Source organism: Heterodontus francisci, chromosome 25, assembly GCF_036365525.1.
Source record: "Heterodontus francisci isolate sHetFra1 chromosome 25, sHetFra1.hap1, whole genome shotgun sequence".
In the NCBI taxonomy this organism is placed as follows: Eukaryota; Metazoa; Chordata; class Chondrichthyes; order Heterodontiformes; family Heterodontidae; genus Heterodontus; species Heterodontus francisci.
The window spans coordinates 59734137-59750120 of record NC_090395.1 but is presented as its reverse complement, the minus strand read 5'-3'; the positions used below and the strand labels follow the sequence as shown (position 1 = coordinate 59750120).

Here is a 15984-nt window from a genome sequence, read left to right as displayed (position 1 = left end):
TAAGTGCAAGCTTTTGACATTCCGATAATGATAGAAGGCCCAATCACAGCAAATAGTACTGGAAATTCCGTTAATAAAGTCAAACAATTACTTCTGTGTGTTTTGGCCCCCTGTCTTTCACCAGCTGAAAATGAAAAGCGAAAAAGCAGCTGTAATGTGGCCAAGATGGTTCAAACCACGGCTGGTGAGAATGTATTGCAGCCTCAGATGGCATTAAACAGCACGGAGCAAATGGCAACACATACACCAATGTTGAAGCAACAGTACTCAAAAATGACCAAGCGACAGCAACAAAACCAGCACCTGACCCCCAGACATGGTAAGGTGTTATATACCTATCAACCATTAATGCTTACAAAATATTCTTGCAACTGTTGATTTAGGTACAAAATATCTACATTAGCCAAATGGTGGATATGGTAGCATTGTGGTTATGTTACTGGACTAGTAATGGCTTGGATTAATGAGTCAGAGACTTGGGTTCAAATCCCACCACAGTGGCTGAATTTACATTCAGTTAATGAAATAAATCTGGAATTAAAAAGTTGATGACAGTAATGGTGACCATAAAACTATTGGATTGCCATTAAAAACCCATCTGGTTCACTAAATCTGCCGTCCTTACCTTGTCTGGCCCAATGTCCCCTCTAAATCCTTTTTGTTGTGAATGGTCTGTTGTGAAAGTGTTGTTGGGAGGAGTTTAAACTAATTTGGCAGGGGGAGGGGATGCAGACTCCTAGCAGAATAGGGACACAGCTAAACACAGGAAAGCGAACAAGTCAGAGGGAATACAGCGGAAGTAAGTTTCAAGGGAGCAAGACCAGGATGGAAGGCCTCTACTTTAATGCCAGGAGTATTGCAGGTAAAATGGATGAGTTAAGGGCAATGATTGACACGTGGAATTGTGATATAGTAGCCATCACGGAGACATGGTTGAGGGAGGGGCAGGATTGGCAGCTCAATATCCTGGGATATAGAATCTTCAGGCAAGACAGAGGAGGGGGTAAAAGAGGAGGGGGCATTGCAATATTAGTTAAGGAGTCAGTTACTGCAGTAAGGAGAGATGATTTCTTGGAGGGGGCATCAAATGAAGCATTATGGGCAGAGTTTAGGAATAAAAAAGGGACAGCCACATTGCTAGGTGTTTATTATAGACCCCCAGATAGTCAGCGGGAAATTGAGGAGCAAATATGTGTGCAATTTGCAGAGATGTGTAAAAATAATAGGGTAATTATATTAGGTGATTTTAACTTTCCCAACATTAATTGGGATAGTCATCGTGTTAAAGGCTTAGATGGAGTGGAGTTCTTAAAATGTATACAGGAGAACTTTTTATCTCAATATGTAGAGGATCCAACAAGGGAGGGTGCAGTGCTGGACCTAATTCTGGGGAATGAAGCCGGACAGGTGGTTGATGTGTTGGTGGGGGAGCATTTTGGTGATAGCGACCACAACATGGTACAATTTAAGCTTGTTATGGAGAAAGAAATAGACAAGTTGCAAAAAAGGTTTTGGATTGGGGGAGAGCGAATTTTAGTAAAATAAGGCAGGATCTGGCCAAGGTAGACTGGAAAGAGTTACTTGTCGGGAAATCTACAGAAGAGCAGTGGGGGGCATTCAAAAAGGAAATGGGGAGGGTACAGGCCCAACATGTTCCCTCTAGGGTAATAGGTAGGAGCAACAAGCCCAGAGAACCATGGATGACCAGAAACATTCAGGGTACGATGAGAAGGAAAAGACAGGCTTTTAGCAAATACAAGGAGAGCAAATCAATGGAAGCATTAGTGGAGTACAGAAAGTGTAGGATGCAGCTTAAGAAAGCAATTAAGAGAGCAAAGAGGGGATATGAGAAAGCTCTGGTTGGTAAAAGTAGGGAAAATCCCAAGATATTCTATAAGTATATCAATGGGAAGAGGATAACCAGGGAAAGAGTAGGACCCATTAGGGACCAAGGGGGAAATTTGTGGGTGGAGCCAGAGGACATTGGTAGGGTGTTGAACGAATACTTCACATTTGTCTTCACCCAAGAGAAAGAGGATGTAGATATGGAACTTAGAGAGAGAGACTGTGAGGTTCTTGAGCAAATTGTCATAGGGAGTGACAAGGTATTGGAGGTTTTGGAAGGCTTAAAAGTGGACAAATCTCCAGGTCCAGATGATTTGTGTCCCAGGATGCTGTGGGAGGTGAGGGTGGAGATTGCAGGGACTCTGACCCTAATTTTTAATTCCTGTCTGGCCACGGGGAAGGTGCCAGAGGACTGGAGAACAGCTAATGTGGTCCCACTATTTAAGAAAGGTTGTAGAGATAAGCCAGGGAACTACAGACCAGTGAGTTTCACGCCAGTGGTAGGGAAATTATTGGAGAAAATTCTGAAGGAGAGAATCTATCACCACTTGGAGAGGCAAAATTTGATTAGGAATAGTCAGCATGGCTTTGTCAGAGGGAGGTCATGCCTAACAAATTTGATTGAATTTTTTGAGCATGTGACAAGGTGTGTAGATGAGGGTAGTGCAGGTGATGTAGTTTACATGGATTTCAGCAAAGCCTTTGACAAGGTCCCACATGGGAGACTTATCAAGAAAGCAAATGCACATGCGATACAAGGTAACTTGATAAGGGGATTCAAAATTGGCTTAGCTGTAGGAGACAGAGAGTGATGACAGACGGCTGTTTTAGTGACTGGAAGCCAGTGTCCAGTGGCGTACCACAGGGATCTGTGCTGGGTCCCCTATTGTTTGTCATTTATATAAACGACATAGAAGACCATGTGGGGGGTAGGATCAGTAAGTTCGCGGATGACACAAAGATTGGCCGAGTGGTTAACAGTGAGGTGGAGTGTCTTAGGTTACAGGAAGATATAGACGGGATGGTCAAATGGGCAGAAAAGTGGCAGATGGAATTTAATGCTGGAAAGTGTGAGGTGATACACTTTGGAAGGAGTAATGTGACATGGAAGTATTCAATGAATGGCCTGACACTGGGAACTTCTGAGGAACAAAGGGACCTTGATGTGTTTGTCCATAGATCTCTGAAGGCAGAAGGGTAGGTTAATAGGGTGGTGAAAAAGGCATATGGGTTACTTGCCTTTATCAATCGAGGCATAGATTACAAAAGCAGGGAGGTCATATTGGAGTTGTACAGAACTTTGGTAAGGCCACAGCTGGAGTACTGTGTGCAATTCTGGTCGCCACATTACAGGAAGGATGTGATTGCATTGGAGGGGGTGCAGAGGCGATTCACCAGGATGTTGCCTAGGATGGAACATTTAAGCTATGAAGAGAGGTTGGATAGGCTTGGGTTGTTTTCACTGGAGCAGAGAAGACTGAGGGGTGACCTGATCGAGGTGTACAAGATTATGAGGGGCATGGACAGGGTGGATAGGGAGCAGCTGTTCCCCTTAGTTGAAGGGTCAGTTACGAGGGGTCACAAGTTTACGGTGAGGGGCGGGAGGTTTAAGGGGGATTTGAGGAAGAACTTTTTTACCCAGAGGGTGGTGACGGTCTGGAACGCCCTGCCTGGGAGGGTGGTAGAGGCGGGTTGCCTCACATCCTTTAAAAAGTACCTGGATGAGCATTTGGCACGTCATAAGATTCAAGGCTATGGGCCAAGTGCTGGCAAATGGGATTAGGTAGACAGGTCAGGTGTTTTAATGCATCGGTGCAGACTCGATGGGCCGAAGGGCCTCTTCTGCACTGTGCTATTCTGTGATTCTGTTTATTTAAGTACATGGTACCTTTGAATTGTTTGTGTGGCTTACAGGGAGCATTGCTCTGGCCTGAATGTGACTCCAGATCCACAGCAGTATTTGTGACTCTTAACTGCCCTCTAAAATGGCCTAGCAAGCCACTTAGTTATCTCAAGGGCAATTAGGGATGGGGAAAGAATGATGGCTTTGCCAGCAATGCCCATATCCTGTGAATAAATTTTAAAATGTATATCCATGTGAATTAATTTACATTACATTCAATATGCAAAGATAAAATTGGTCGTTCACGGTGTTTTGTCAAGCCTTCTGTTCCAGTATTTGAAAACTGTTGAGTTATTATCTGTTTGTCAGTGCTCAGCATTATATATTTTAACCACTAAAGAGTCTATTTGATCAACATACAAATTAAGTTAACTCAGATTGGAAACATCTTTGAAGTCAGTAGTGTTCCCAGCACAGTGGTAATTGGTCTACTGTACATCAAGGCTGCAAGTTGACCTTGCCTTATATTTCCACATTCAGTGCGTAGCACATGTCATACTGGGAGTATGCTGAGGACATGCAGGTGGGAATTGCAGTGCCAGCAGCTCTTAAAGGGCAGTTGTCTGCCTTTAAAAGTGTGCTTCAGGTTTGCCAGAAAAATGATTGGGGTTAGAAAGGGCTTTTACCAATCAAAGGTTTCTGCAATGATAGTGAAGGAAACAGCCACCCAGCAATAGAGAGTGCCATTGGAATAACAGAGCTGGAGGTGACAGAGTACATACAGTCTCTTCTGTGACCCAAACCTGAAACAGTTGAAGAGACATTTTGGTTTATGCAAACTATTCCAAAGTAAATGGAACCCTCCTATAACAGGATTTAGTATTTAAATGGATCTGCCACAGTATTTATTTTTGCTACAACATAAATGAAAGCAGAAGATATTGCAGAAACCACACTAGATGCTTATGGTTTCAAACTAGGAAGCTGTTTAGAGGGGGATTTCCAGACACTAGGCTAATGAACTATCTTCAGCTTCAAGGAGCAAAAGCAGATTAATGTTCAAAGTTTACGTTGGGCATTATCTGCTGATCAACCAAATTGCACACACCGTTCAACAGTGGTCATGCCTATTGTCTGAAGTCACGACAGTCAGCTCCTGTTCAACAAATAACCATGTGTCCCCTGCATTTTATTCTCTTATCAGGAGCTCAGTGAAATGCTGGTAACTTACTCTTGTATCATCTTCGTAAATTTTAATTTTGGTAGAGGATTTCATACTATGCATTTTTTTAAAGGTCATAGAGTTGCAGCTTTTTAACATATTTTGAACATTTAGAAATTAGCAATAAAGTTACAGGTTCCTTTTCCTGACCTGATCCTAGAGCAATCCAAAGACAGGAAGCTTAAGCTGATTTTTATTTAAATTATATCTACCTTCCCTCCACCACGCCCTGCCACTCCACCCAAGGATGTTTAGAGACATCCGGAACCTTTTACCTTCTTAGCGAAGGCCTAATATGCAGCTGCAAAGCTGAGAGAAACTCAAATTTCCGCCTTGTTTTACCAGTTCTAGACCCTGCCAGGGGATGGGCCTGTACCGGAGCCATGGTAATGGAAATACTGCTGATCCTAGGTCTGAATAGAAGCAATGCACAGGTCCTGTTTACTGCTGAGACAGGAGGTTAGGCAGGAAAATAAGATCCCTCTTTTTTCTCAATAGTCTGCATCTCAGATGCTTATGTGACGAAAAGCACACCTACCAAAAATGGGACATATTAATTTCATCATATGGAACATTTTGAACTGTTACTGGATTTGAAAGAACTTGTTTAAAGAGACCACAGCAGTGGCTGAAAACATGGCTACACATTTGTATTGTAAAATAAGTTGAATAAGAGAGACAATGGAACTGCTCCCTGATTCAATTAACCAGATGAATTTTGATCAAGAGACATTGAATGTGTAAAAGGCCAGCATTCCACCCCCCCCCCCCCCACCCCCGCAACTCAGAGTGTCTGCCAAGCTTGGGGGAAAATCCAGGTTGTTCCAAATTAGGAACCAGTCACATGACTGGCCAACTTGGAGTTTTTTGAATTGTGCCACACAGTTGGAGAACAGACTGCAACTGAACTTGAAGAAGAGAGCACCTATCTCTCTCTCTCTCTCTCACGTAAAGTTCCAGGGACCCATGGAAGTAATTCCAGCCTCAAGAGAGAAGACTCCTGCAGCCTTCTGGTACCAACTAAATAAGTGAAAGTGTGCATTGGGCCCCAACGAGAACTGCAAGACTTAACTGCAATCAAAGGCTTTACATCGAATCCCAAAACGAGTAACCGAGCTCCATATTACTTCAAACCTCTCCTCTTTAATTCTTTCTCCTCCTCTGTCTCTATTCAATGTGTGTTTATCGCATATGCATGCGAGTGTGGTTGCGTTACGTATTTTTAGTAGTTTTAACTGAATTCGAGTTTTAAGGTTAATAAACATACACTTTTCTTGTTTAAATCTAAGGAAACCTGTGTTGTTGATTTCTTTGCTATTACAATTAGTGAGCAGTGAGCAAGGATTCACTGAGGGGAAGCTAAAAACACGGCAGTTTAAAAATTAAACCCTGTTATGACCAAACCAGGAATAGGCTGAGAGGGGAGCTCTAAAGTCCATCCTCACCTGGTCATAACATTTAGTACATCGTCTTGATTAGCAAAGCTTGGTGCTTCATAGGATTACGTAGAATGCACAGCACAGAAGCAGGCCATTTGGCCCATCTGGTCCATACTATTGTTAATGCTTTGCCTAAGCCTCCTGCCACACCTCTTTGACATCACTAGGTTCAAACTAACTATCCTTTTGATTTATTTTTCACTGTTATAGATTATATGTTGCCAGTCTGGACAGAGTACAAATTTTCAATTGCTGCTGAAAGAGTACTGAATAATATATAATATATGTTTCTTTCTTTGCAGGTAGCAATGATTCTTGCTCTCCTGGTACACCACTCCGTTCGAAAAAGTCTAAAGTCATAAATCGTTTCCTTGGTGGCAAAAGGCTAAAGAACAGCAGCAAAAGCAACCGTGTCCACCACACTCCAAGTCCCAGGACCCCTCAGCCCATACAGAAAGAACAGAAAAATAAGCTAACAGTCCCTTGGTGTTCGCAAAAGAGGGTCCCCCGGAAAGGTCTGGCCAGGAATTTGAAGGCTAAGTCAGGCTGCAGTGATACAGTCGGCCTACTAGAAGACCAGACCGACAGCACCAAAGCAGAAAACGTCAAAGTCGATGATCCAGTCCAAATAGTAATGGAAGAGAGCAGGAAAACCTTTCAAATACGTTGTGAAGCTAAAACGAAATATAATGAACAATTGGCCATCCTGCTGTATGAAAAAGAAGTTGACAATTTAGTGCGGGTTGAAACTTTATTCAAAACACTTCAAATAGGAGAGCGAGACCATTCTTTAACAGCAGTGGAATATAGCAACAAGCCCGGTGCCTATGACTCTTCTGCAGAATTGAGAAAGGATCGGTTCAGAGCAAAGAATTTCACAGCTCAGTCTCATATGAAAACAGACCCCATAAACAAAGTTCCACTGGTACACCTCTCTGGAAAATCTCTTAGAGCACAAAATTTAGGTTTACCTGGATCATGCAGCAACATCCAGATATCTCCATTCAATAAATGATTACGAAAAGAAATGCTACTGACTTGGTGAGGAGGGGTGAGGGGAAGAGGGAAAGGAGGATAAATTCAGCTTGTTTCACAGCATCCCGTTGGCCAACAAGCCAATTACTAAATGAGAAGTTTTTGGTGACCATTAATTTACACAAATGGTTGGCATAAGTTGAATATTTTTTGTCACAAACCACTGGATTTTAATGACTGTTATAAGCTTAAAATCCCATGTGCCAGAAGCATCCCTTCCTTTGCGATGAAGTTATTTCACAGACTGTTAGCATGTGTGTCCTATGGGAACCTCTGATATGAATGCAGTGCTAGGGTCTCTCTGTGTTGGAGTCTCTAAGAATTTCACACTTTGTAATTGCCAAATTATCATATGTGTGTCTAATATCGACAACTAAATAATTCTCCAATCAAAACTGATTTCATGATTAAGATCAAAGCCAGTAATACTCATTTGGAACTTCTGCAGACATCGCCAATTGGTTGTAAAAATCTGTTCATTTTTTAAAAATTATACGTTAAAATACTTTTTGCTTCAAATGCTCGCCACTTAAAAGAAAATGTGAAAATATTTAACTTTTTACTAACCAGAAAAACACAGTAATCCAGAGGTGGATAGTAGAAACATTCTAATGAATACTGTTAACGTAAAAGCACTAACATACACATACTAAATTCCTGTAGCGCAGTAGTTAATCTGTGTAATTAAAACAGTGCAGAAAGGAACTTAGTACAAGTATGATAGACTTTCATAAGGGAAAAATGCTGGTCACAGAATCGACCATTGCCTTCCCCAGTTTAAAGAAGATACACATAGAAAATGAAAACCCGCCAAACTTCATCAATGACTTGCTCATCCTGTTTTGTTCATTTTTGTTAATAACATATGTACCATGAAAACTCGATCTCATTATTTGCTGCTTGTTATTTTTAAAACTGACCTGGCATTTAAGAGCTGAAACTCCTCTTGTAATGAAAAGCAGGATAAATGCTTATTTAGAGTCATAGAGCACTGAAACAGGCCCTTCGGCCCACCGAGTCCGTGCCGACCATCAACCACCCATTTATACTAATCCTATATTAATCCAATTTTTCCCTCTCACATCCTCACCTTCCCTCAATTCTCCTACCACCTACCTACACTAGGGGCAATTTTTTACAATGGCCAATTTACCTGTCAACCCGCAAGTCTTTGGCATGTGGGAGGAAACCAGAGCACCTGGAGGAAACCCACGCGACCACAGGGAGAACTTGCAAACTCCGCACAGGCAGTACCCAGAACCGAACCCGGGTCGCTGGAGCTGTGGTGCTAGCCACTGCGCCACTGTGCACTTGTCTCCATATTTAGCAGCCTGTTAATGAAATCGCAGGAACACACAGTGTTGAAGTTTGTTATCTTAGTAGATATTCATGACAGCAAGAAGTTGCCATTCTCCTGTTTCCAATTAAAAGAAAAATGTTATTCACAGTTCCAGGCGTCATCAGCAGTGAATACATATTGACTATGCTTATTTTATCCATGGGTATAACCATTATTTGCAGGTAGATAGTTGAATTACAATAGAATCTAGTATTCTACATCTCTCAATTCAGTTTTGTTTAATTTAGATTATCTTATGTTCCAACTTTAACACTAAATTCTTACATTCCTGTGTATTTACATTGCTTAATTCAAATGGTTGGGTAATTCAGAAATGATTGCACAGAAAACACCTTTTAATTATCAGGTATAGACTATATTATGTCATTGCTGTGAAACTGGAACTCGTCTAAAAAGTGCCAGACATATCACCCCCAGTTTAAAAAATCAAGAGACAAACTCTTAAAAATCAAGAAATTTGGCAGAGCAACACTGAAGCAGCAGTCTACAAGACTATGAATTACAATTGATGTTAACTATCAAGAAAAGCGCAGACAAAAGTACCAAGATCCAAGCAGCAGCTTTGGGCCCCAGGTTCCTTATGCTTCAGGCAGCTTCAGGTTTCAGGCTTGGCAAGGCAAGGTGCTCCAGCAGGCCACACTTCTGGTTTCCTCTGCAGTCAGCTCTCTGGAGACTAGGTGGATGCGCATGTGCTTAACAACTGTTAAAAATCCCACGTTTTCAGAGCCCTCTCATGAAATTGCGAGTGAGTCAGAATTTGACTGAGAAATTGTGTCTCTCGCAACAAATTCGCAAGGGTGGTCATGTATGAGTCTTGCAAATACATGGACATCACTGTATTTGTGGAGTATGGTGAGAGCAGAATGATCAGCAACTAGGCGCTATTACATCATATTTTCTGATTGCTGCTATTTGGTATTAACATTTTAAAACTAACCAAGAACAACTGGGAAGAGCAAAAATAATTTGATTCAATTCCTTTTCATTCCAATGAAGTGCAATGGTGACATGATAATCCAACCAACTGGGTTGGAATGAAAGTTCTATTCGAATTAACAAATCAAATTAATTAACTACATGGCTTGCATGTCTGAAGTAATAACCACCATTTGGGTTAGCTTTACACTGTACTTGGTATGATTTCTATCCCACGTACTTTACTTTCAACCTTCCCTTTTGCCCTTTGAAAACTGTGCAATGTTCTTGTGCGCCAAGGTAAATAAAGACTTCTGGATCCAAATTAATATTTTTCAATATCAATTTCGATATTTTGGGCAGCTTACAAGGACTGTTGCACTTTTTCAACATGGAGCACTTCATTTGTAATGTTATACAGGCAAGTCAGTTTAGTGCACAATTTGTGAAGGGTATTTTTGCCACATAAAACTTCACTATTTATTAATCTCAAAGTGGGTAAGACAAGGTCTTTGCTACAACAATCCCAGAGAAAGCACAGAAATCACTTTATGAAAGAACTTTTTTTTTGGTTTTTAACAGCTTTTATCCCAATAATACAAGAGTTCAGTGTAGTTTCTGTAGGTTTAGAGATTAGGAATCTTACTTAAAAATAGATGATGAATAAACCCTCTAAGTTAGTTGTAGCACCCTTGGCTATTCTGGTCTGCACATTTGGTAACCTTTAAATCCATTCCTGTAGAGTACCATTGGGCATCATAGTAAAAACAAAATATTCTTTTAAAAGTCATTATAATTTCTATTACCAACCATCTGTTCAGTGGGAAAATACTCAATACTGTTGCAGGTTGATTCTTGTAACTTTTAAAGACAATTTTCTATAATGCTTTCAGTTTTACACAACTCTTATTCTTCTCTAGAATTAAACAAAAAAACCTTGCTTCTTTTGTACTTGTGCAGGTTTCTAACTGAAGACTGTTTAGTATGGACCACAGCCCACTCCCTGGGATCTCACAGTGGAGAGGTGAACTGGCTCTGTGTGAATCTTACCCTTTCATTCAGCGGATTCTGGTTGAGAAGTGAGCAGCCATCTGCTGCATAGAGGAACTGCCATTGCCATCTGGAACAGGAGCAGCTGTAGAGATGAGTCGCCAAAGTTTAGGAACATTACATGCTGTAGGGAGAATCTGTTACTAAGGATGCATTGCTGCAGGGGACCAGTCAAAAGAGAGAGAGCAGCTGCTTTAAGGGACTTAGAGTAAGGGAAGGAGCAGCTTACTGTGGATATCTAGACTTTGACAGAGTGTCTGCTGTGGGGTACCCAGCCTGGGATGAACTAGATTTGATATAGATGTAGCATTTCTAGACATGTTGTACGTGTACTGGAAACACTACTATTTATGCAAAATAGCCATATTTTACTTTATAAAATTCCAATATTACATTACTAACAGTATTCTTTTTGTGATATTTGAGTTTCTGTTGCAAAGAATGTAACCCAATGTCAGGATATTGCGATTAACCCCATGGAGAGAGTAGGCTACAGTATGCAATTCTATTGCAGAATGTGTGCTGTGGGAATTCCACATCCAGATGAGTTTAAGTTAGGAATTTCCATTAGGATCTGTGGTTGATGATTTACTCCCTATGCAGTGTTATTAAACCTATCTATTATTGGAATCTAATTTCAAATGTTATTTAGTGCATAGAACAATAGAACAGAATTGCCAAATACTGCAGATGTAAGAATATTCTTTGGCTTTATAAACTTCTGGATTTCTGCTTAAACACTTGGAATCAGAATTATATTTTTAAAGTTGAGACAGCAGAAATGATTATTTTGAAAGTCTCAGAACATTCGGTGCTCAAAAAGTTTAATAAAAGTCATGACTGTTCATACATGCATGCTTCCGACATTATATATGTAATTCTTTAGTAAATTTTAATATTAATGCCACTTTTAATATTGGTGCATGCAGTGGAAGAGATTTTGTGGACAATTATGTTAACAAAGCCTAGAATACATCAAGCATTTTCACCAAAACAAGAGATATTGCTGTTTCTGACACAAATAACTACCAACAGCAAATAGTAATCAAATCTTAAAGCATTGCTTTCATTTATGTTGCCCAGTTGGATTTGACCTTCCACTGAAAGTTCAGAGCTGAGCAGCAAAATCCCACAAACTAGTGCTTTGCAAGTAACTAATACCTTCATGTTTAAAAATGCCAATTTAAAAAGTAAGGGATTAAATACCAATAAATCGAGGTATTACAAAATACTCAAATGTTGCACTGGTTTGTCAGTAGATTTAAAAACCTTTACTTCTGCTAAATCTTACATATCTAGCCAGTTTGCCAAATTTTGCTTTCTTTCATGCTATCATAGGTTCAAGTCAACCAGAAATAAATCCAGCCTTACAGTACACCAAAACCTACTAGAACACTGTGGGCTGGATTTAGTGTGTGGCAGCAGGGCTCCCGCCATCGGGCCAGAAAGCTGGGGGTGAACCCGCTTTGGAAGTCAGTGGAACCGGGAGCTGCATCTTGTCAGCGACTGCTGCCACCGGGGTGGCTGTCCCTATTAAGGACGACAGCCCACCCCCAAGAGCTGCTGGCCAGTCAGAGAGCAGTGGCCACTGCTAGGGCTGCACCTGGAGGAGGAGAGCACATCGAAGGATGTGTTCCCTCACAAGCAGGTATGTGGGGGCGCCGGAGCCGGTCCCCAGCATGGGGGTTGTTGGTGAGGGCAGGCGGTGCCATTACCGCGGAGCCAGCCATTACCTTTGGGGGGCCCCTGCCACCACGTTTTACCTAGCGGTCTCCCCTTGCGGCAGAGGGACCCCCTCTCCACCCCCACTACTGGTCAAATGCCCACGGAGGTGTGGACCATTAATTAGCCATTTGAAGGGCTCAATTGGACTCTGGGTAGGAGGGTTGTCTGCCACCTTTCCTGCCACTGGCAGTGGGAAGACGTCGGGACCCCACCTGCCACCTTCCCGCGGCATCGTGTCAGCCTTCACACGTCCCAGCCTGTCCTCAAAGGACTGGTAGAATCCAGCTCTGTTTGTTATCTATGGGACGTGGGTTTGAAACTCAGCCCAGAGCAAATACAAATCAACTATGTTGAGCAGGTGTTGATGATCTCCAATGAACTGACTCTGGGTAACCTTAACACCTTTACCATTATATATGAATCTAGTACAAAAGCCTTGTCAAAATCTGTTTGAAAGGGGACCATCGTATCCTTAACTACGCTCTTCCAATATTTGAATTGCAGCATATTGTTGGAGCAACGTGTGGGGAGAATTACATTTCTGATTTGAGCTATACTTGACCAAGACCTATTTAATGCTACTATTAAGCATGTCTTCCATTTTCTAATATTGCTGTTCTTCACCTCAATATAAGCACAGAAAGGGTAAATTTTCACTTGTATGGAAAAGTTTGGTTTCCAGAGGTCTTCACTTCGCCAATTTACCTATCATTACAGTGTTCTGTCCTAGGAAGTAGGAGGTAATGACATGAACAAGAAGCTCCTCCTACCATATAAAACATCTATTGGAGGAGAAAACACTAATAATAAACATGAGAGCACAAAACAGTACAGTCATTGTTGATGCAGGAAAACCAGGAGCAAAAATCAGAATTGAGGTTACAATAAGATCAGACACGATCTAATTGAATGGAGGAGCAGGCTCGAGGGGCCGAGTGGCCTACTCCTGCTCCTAATTCGTATGTTCGTATGTAATCCTTACAGAAGAACTCTGAGAGAAATGAAAGACACAATATGTAAAATCTAAAGGAAGAAGTAGTCAAAAGTCTATAAATAATTGAGAGGATATTCGCCTGGAAGGGAACGAAGAACTTTTATGAGGAAAACTGTTTTTAATCATTCTCTTGATTTGTTGATCCAGATATCACCATGGAGAAGCAACCAGCAGTACCTGTTAAGAGGTAAGCAGTTGGAAAGAAAGGCCCACAATCTAATCAACTTAAAAGAAAATATATTTTTCATCTGCAGAAATTTGAATGTACACAATCAAAAGCATCCACAACTGTGGATGTCAATACAATTTAGAATACTGAGTGAAGGTACACACTAATGAACAAGAAAAACATATCTTTCCATGACATTTCACTAAATATGACCATAACACATGATGTATCAACCAGTTCTTGACCAAGTTGAGGATAAATTGGATCTGCACTGAATATGTTTACACAATACAAGAACACAACTTTCTAGCAACGCTGTTCTCAGTGGCCTGCACAGCCTGCTGGTCCTTTATCATAGTAAAGTGAAACTACCTGCTCTGTAAGCACCTTTTGGATTGGGACATACAAATTGGAACACCAAAGATTTGTTTGGGGAGAGAAATTACCTTGAGTAGAAACTGATGACCAAAGACCAAATGAGTTTTGAAAAGTTAAAAATTGAAAATAGACCCAGCTGGCTAATTCTGCTCTCTGAAGTGCAAGCAATTAAAAATATACTGCTGAAAAATCTGTTGTTATATCCCTGGAGGTTTAACTGGATGGGATTGTCTATCAAGGGTCTTTAAACTATATTAAGGCTCCTAAGAGTAGGGAAGAAAGAAACAATTCACATGCCTTCGACAGACATGATAAAAGTCAGTTAACACCTCTGTTGATGAAGCATCAGACGTTAATAAGTGTGGGAACATATGCTATCTTAATAACCTAATGCCAGTGGAAATCCTAAAGACACTCAGACAATAGGAGTATGTGACCACATTTAAATCATGCTCCTTAGAGGGTACTCAGTTCTAATGCACATGGTGATATCTAGAAATAAATCTTGAACAATGTTCTTCATCCTTGAAACCTTCTTGTAGACTTCACTTTGTCAGGGATAGGATGAATAATCTTTGTGGAAAATAGGTTTGGTCAAACACCAAATAGAAAGCTCAAAATTAAGTGTTACATCAATTGATAGAGCACTGTACTTATGAGGGGAAACTCAAAAAAAGTGCTAAGCATTGATTTAAAAGAAACTAAAACCCAAAACACACGCCAGGAGAGGAAAAAGACTGGGCAAAATCATTGAAGAAAGTAGCTATCCCCATAATGGAGGAGCATGTTTCCTCTTTGCCCACTACCTCCCTGTTCTGTCAGTTGAATCTGAATTAATTGGTGATATGAGAAAAAGAACAATTTAGAGGCTTTTTGCAAAAAAGTGGCATGTTTGAGAAAACCATACTGCTCGTTAAGAATTTTCTCAAGTTACAAGTAACATCCTGGTGACATTTAACAATTTTAGAGTGCAGAGAAGATTCAAGCAATGTAATATAAGGTCATTGATACATTTTGTATACACAGGGTGTGATCTGTGCATTTGATTTGTCAGGCTGATGAAGATATTATAAGGGATTTTGTGAATCTGCACAATGGGAGCAATTTTAACCCATTCCGTCAGTCTGGAAATTGGCAGGATCGGGCGCAATGTTGAGTTTTCCACCCCACTTGATTTTTTACTCTCCATTGAAATCAATGAGTAATATTGGGCAGGGTATAAAATCACCGTTCCACCTGATTCGGTGGTTTTCCCACCTGGCGAATTAGGTTATTACCCCCAATATGTCAATCGAGTAATACAATACTTCATATTGAAATCAATATGCATTTGATGTTATTAAATGTTGTCATGAGAGGTGTCACTCTGTATTACTGATGTTTCTTGTTTCATTTAACAGAGAAGTTGCGTTCATTGCTTTTTGTATGTACATGATTTGTCAGATTGTAATCCAACTGTTTGTAAAAATATAAAATAAATGTTTGATGTAGAAATGTAATTACTTAATAAATTACGACTTTTCCATCTGGAGAGTAATATATTCTGTCTTTTTATGTAATTATTTCCATATTTAAAGCTGTTCTCCATTGCTAACTTTTAAAAAAAATCAAAACAGGTAAACCTAATTTAGAATGTTTTCTCTCCTTCCTGAGATGAGAAATCCCTCATTTAAGATATAGCCTAGAATGCCTATAATATGCTTATTCTTATGTCCCTACTTAGATACTATTGGAAAGGCTAAGTTTCCCAGCATACTTTTTCAACAGACCAAGAAGCCTTTAATGAGACGCAACAAGCTATCAATCTCCTACAATAGCTAGACTGAAACAAGATAAGGCAAGGAGGTATGCAGTGCCTATCTGATCAAAAAACTTTGTAATACCACAAAGGGAAAGGTGATCCTGCCCCTACTAATAACCCTACTCCATATTAACAAAAAATCTGTGGAGTCAAGAGGAGTATTCAGATGGGATGCCTTAGGAATTTGAGTCCCAACTTGAACATTTAG

General features: G+C 40.6%; 1 protein-coding gene across 1 annotated transcript in view; it reads left to right on the top strand.

Moving 5' to 3' along the window:
* Positions 1–15460, top strand: part of LOC137383906 (TBC1 domain family member 30-like) — a 110841-nt gene extending 95381 nt beyond the window's left edge. The window contains exons 11-13 of the mRNA XM_068057287.1: positions 125–319; positions 6652–7390; positions 10620–15460. Coding sequence (XP_067913388.1) covers positions 125–319; positions 6652–7364 — 908 coding nt within the window. The 3' untranslated portion in view covers positions 7365–7390; positions 10620–15460. The remainder of the gene's footprint in view (positions 1–124; positions 320–6651; positions 7391–10619) is intronic.
* The last annotated feature ends 524 nt before the right edge of the window (positions 15461–15984 follow it).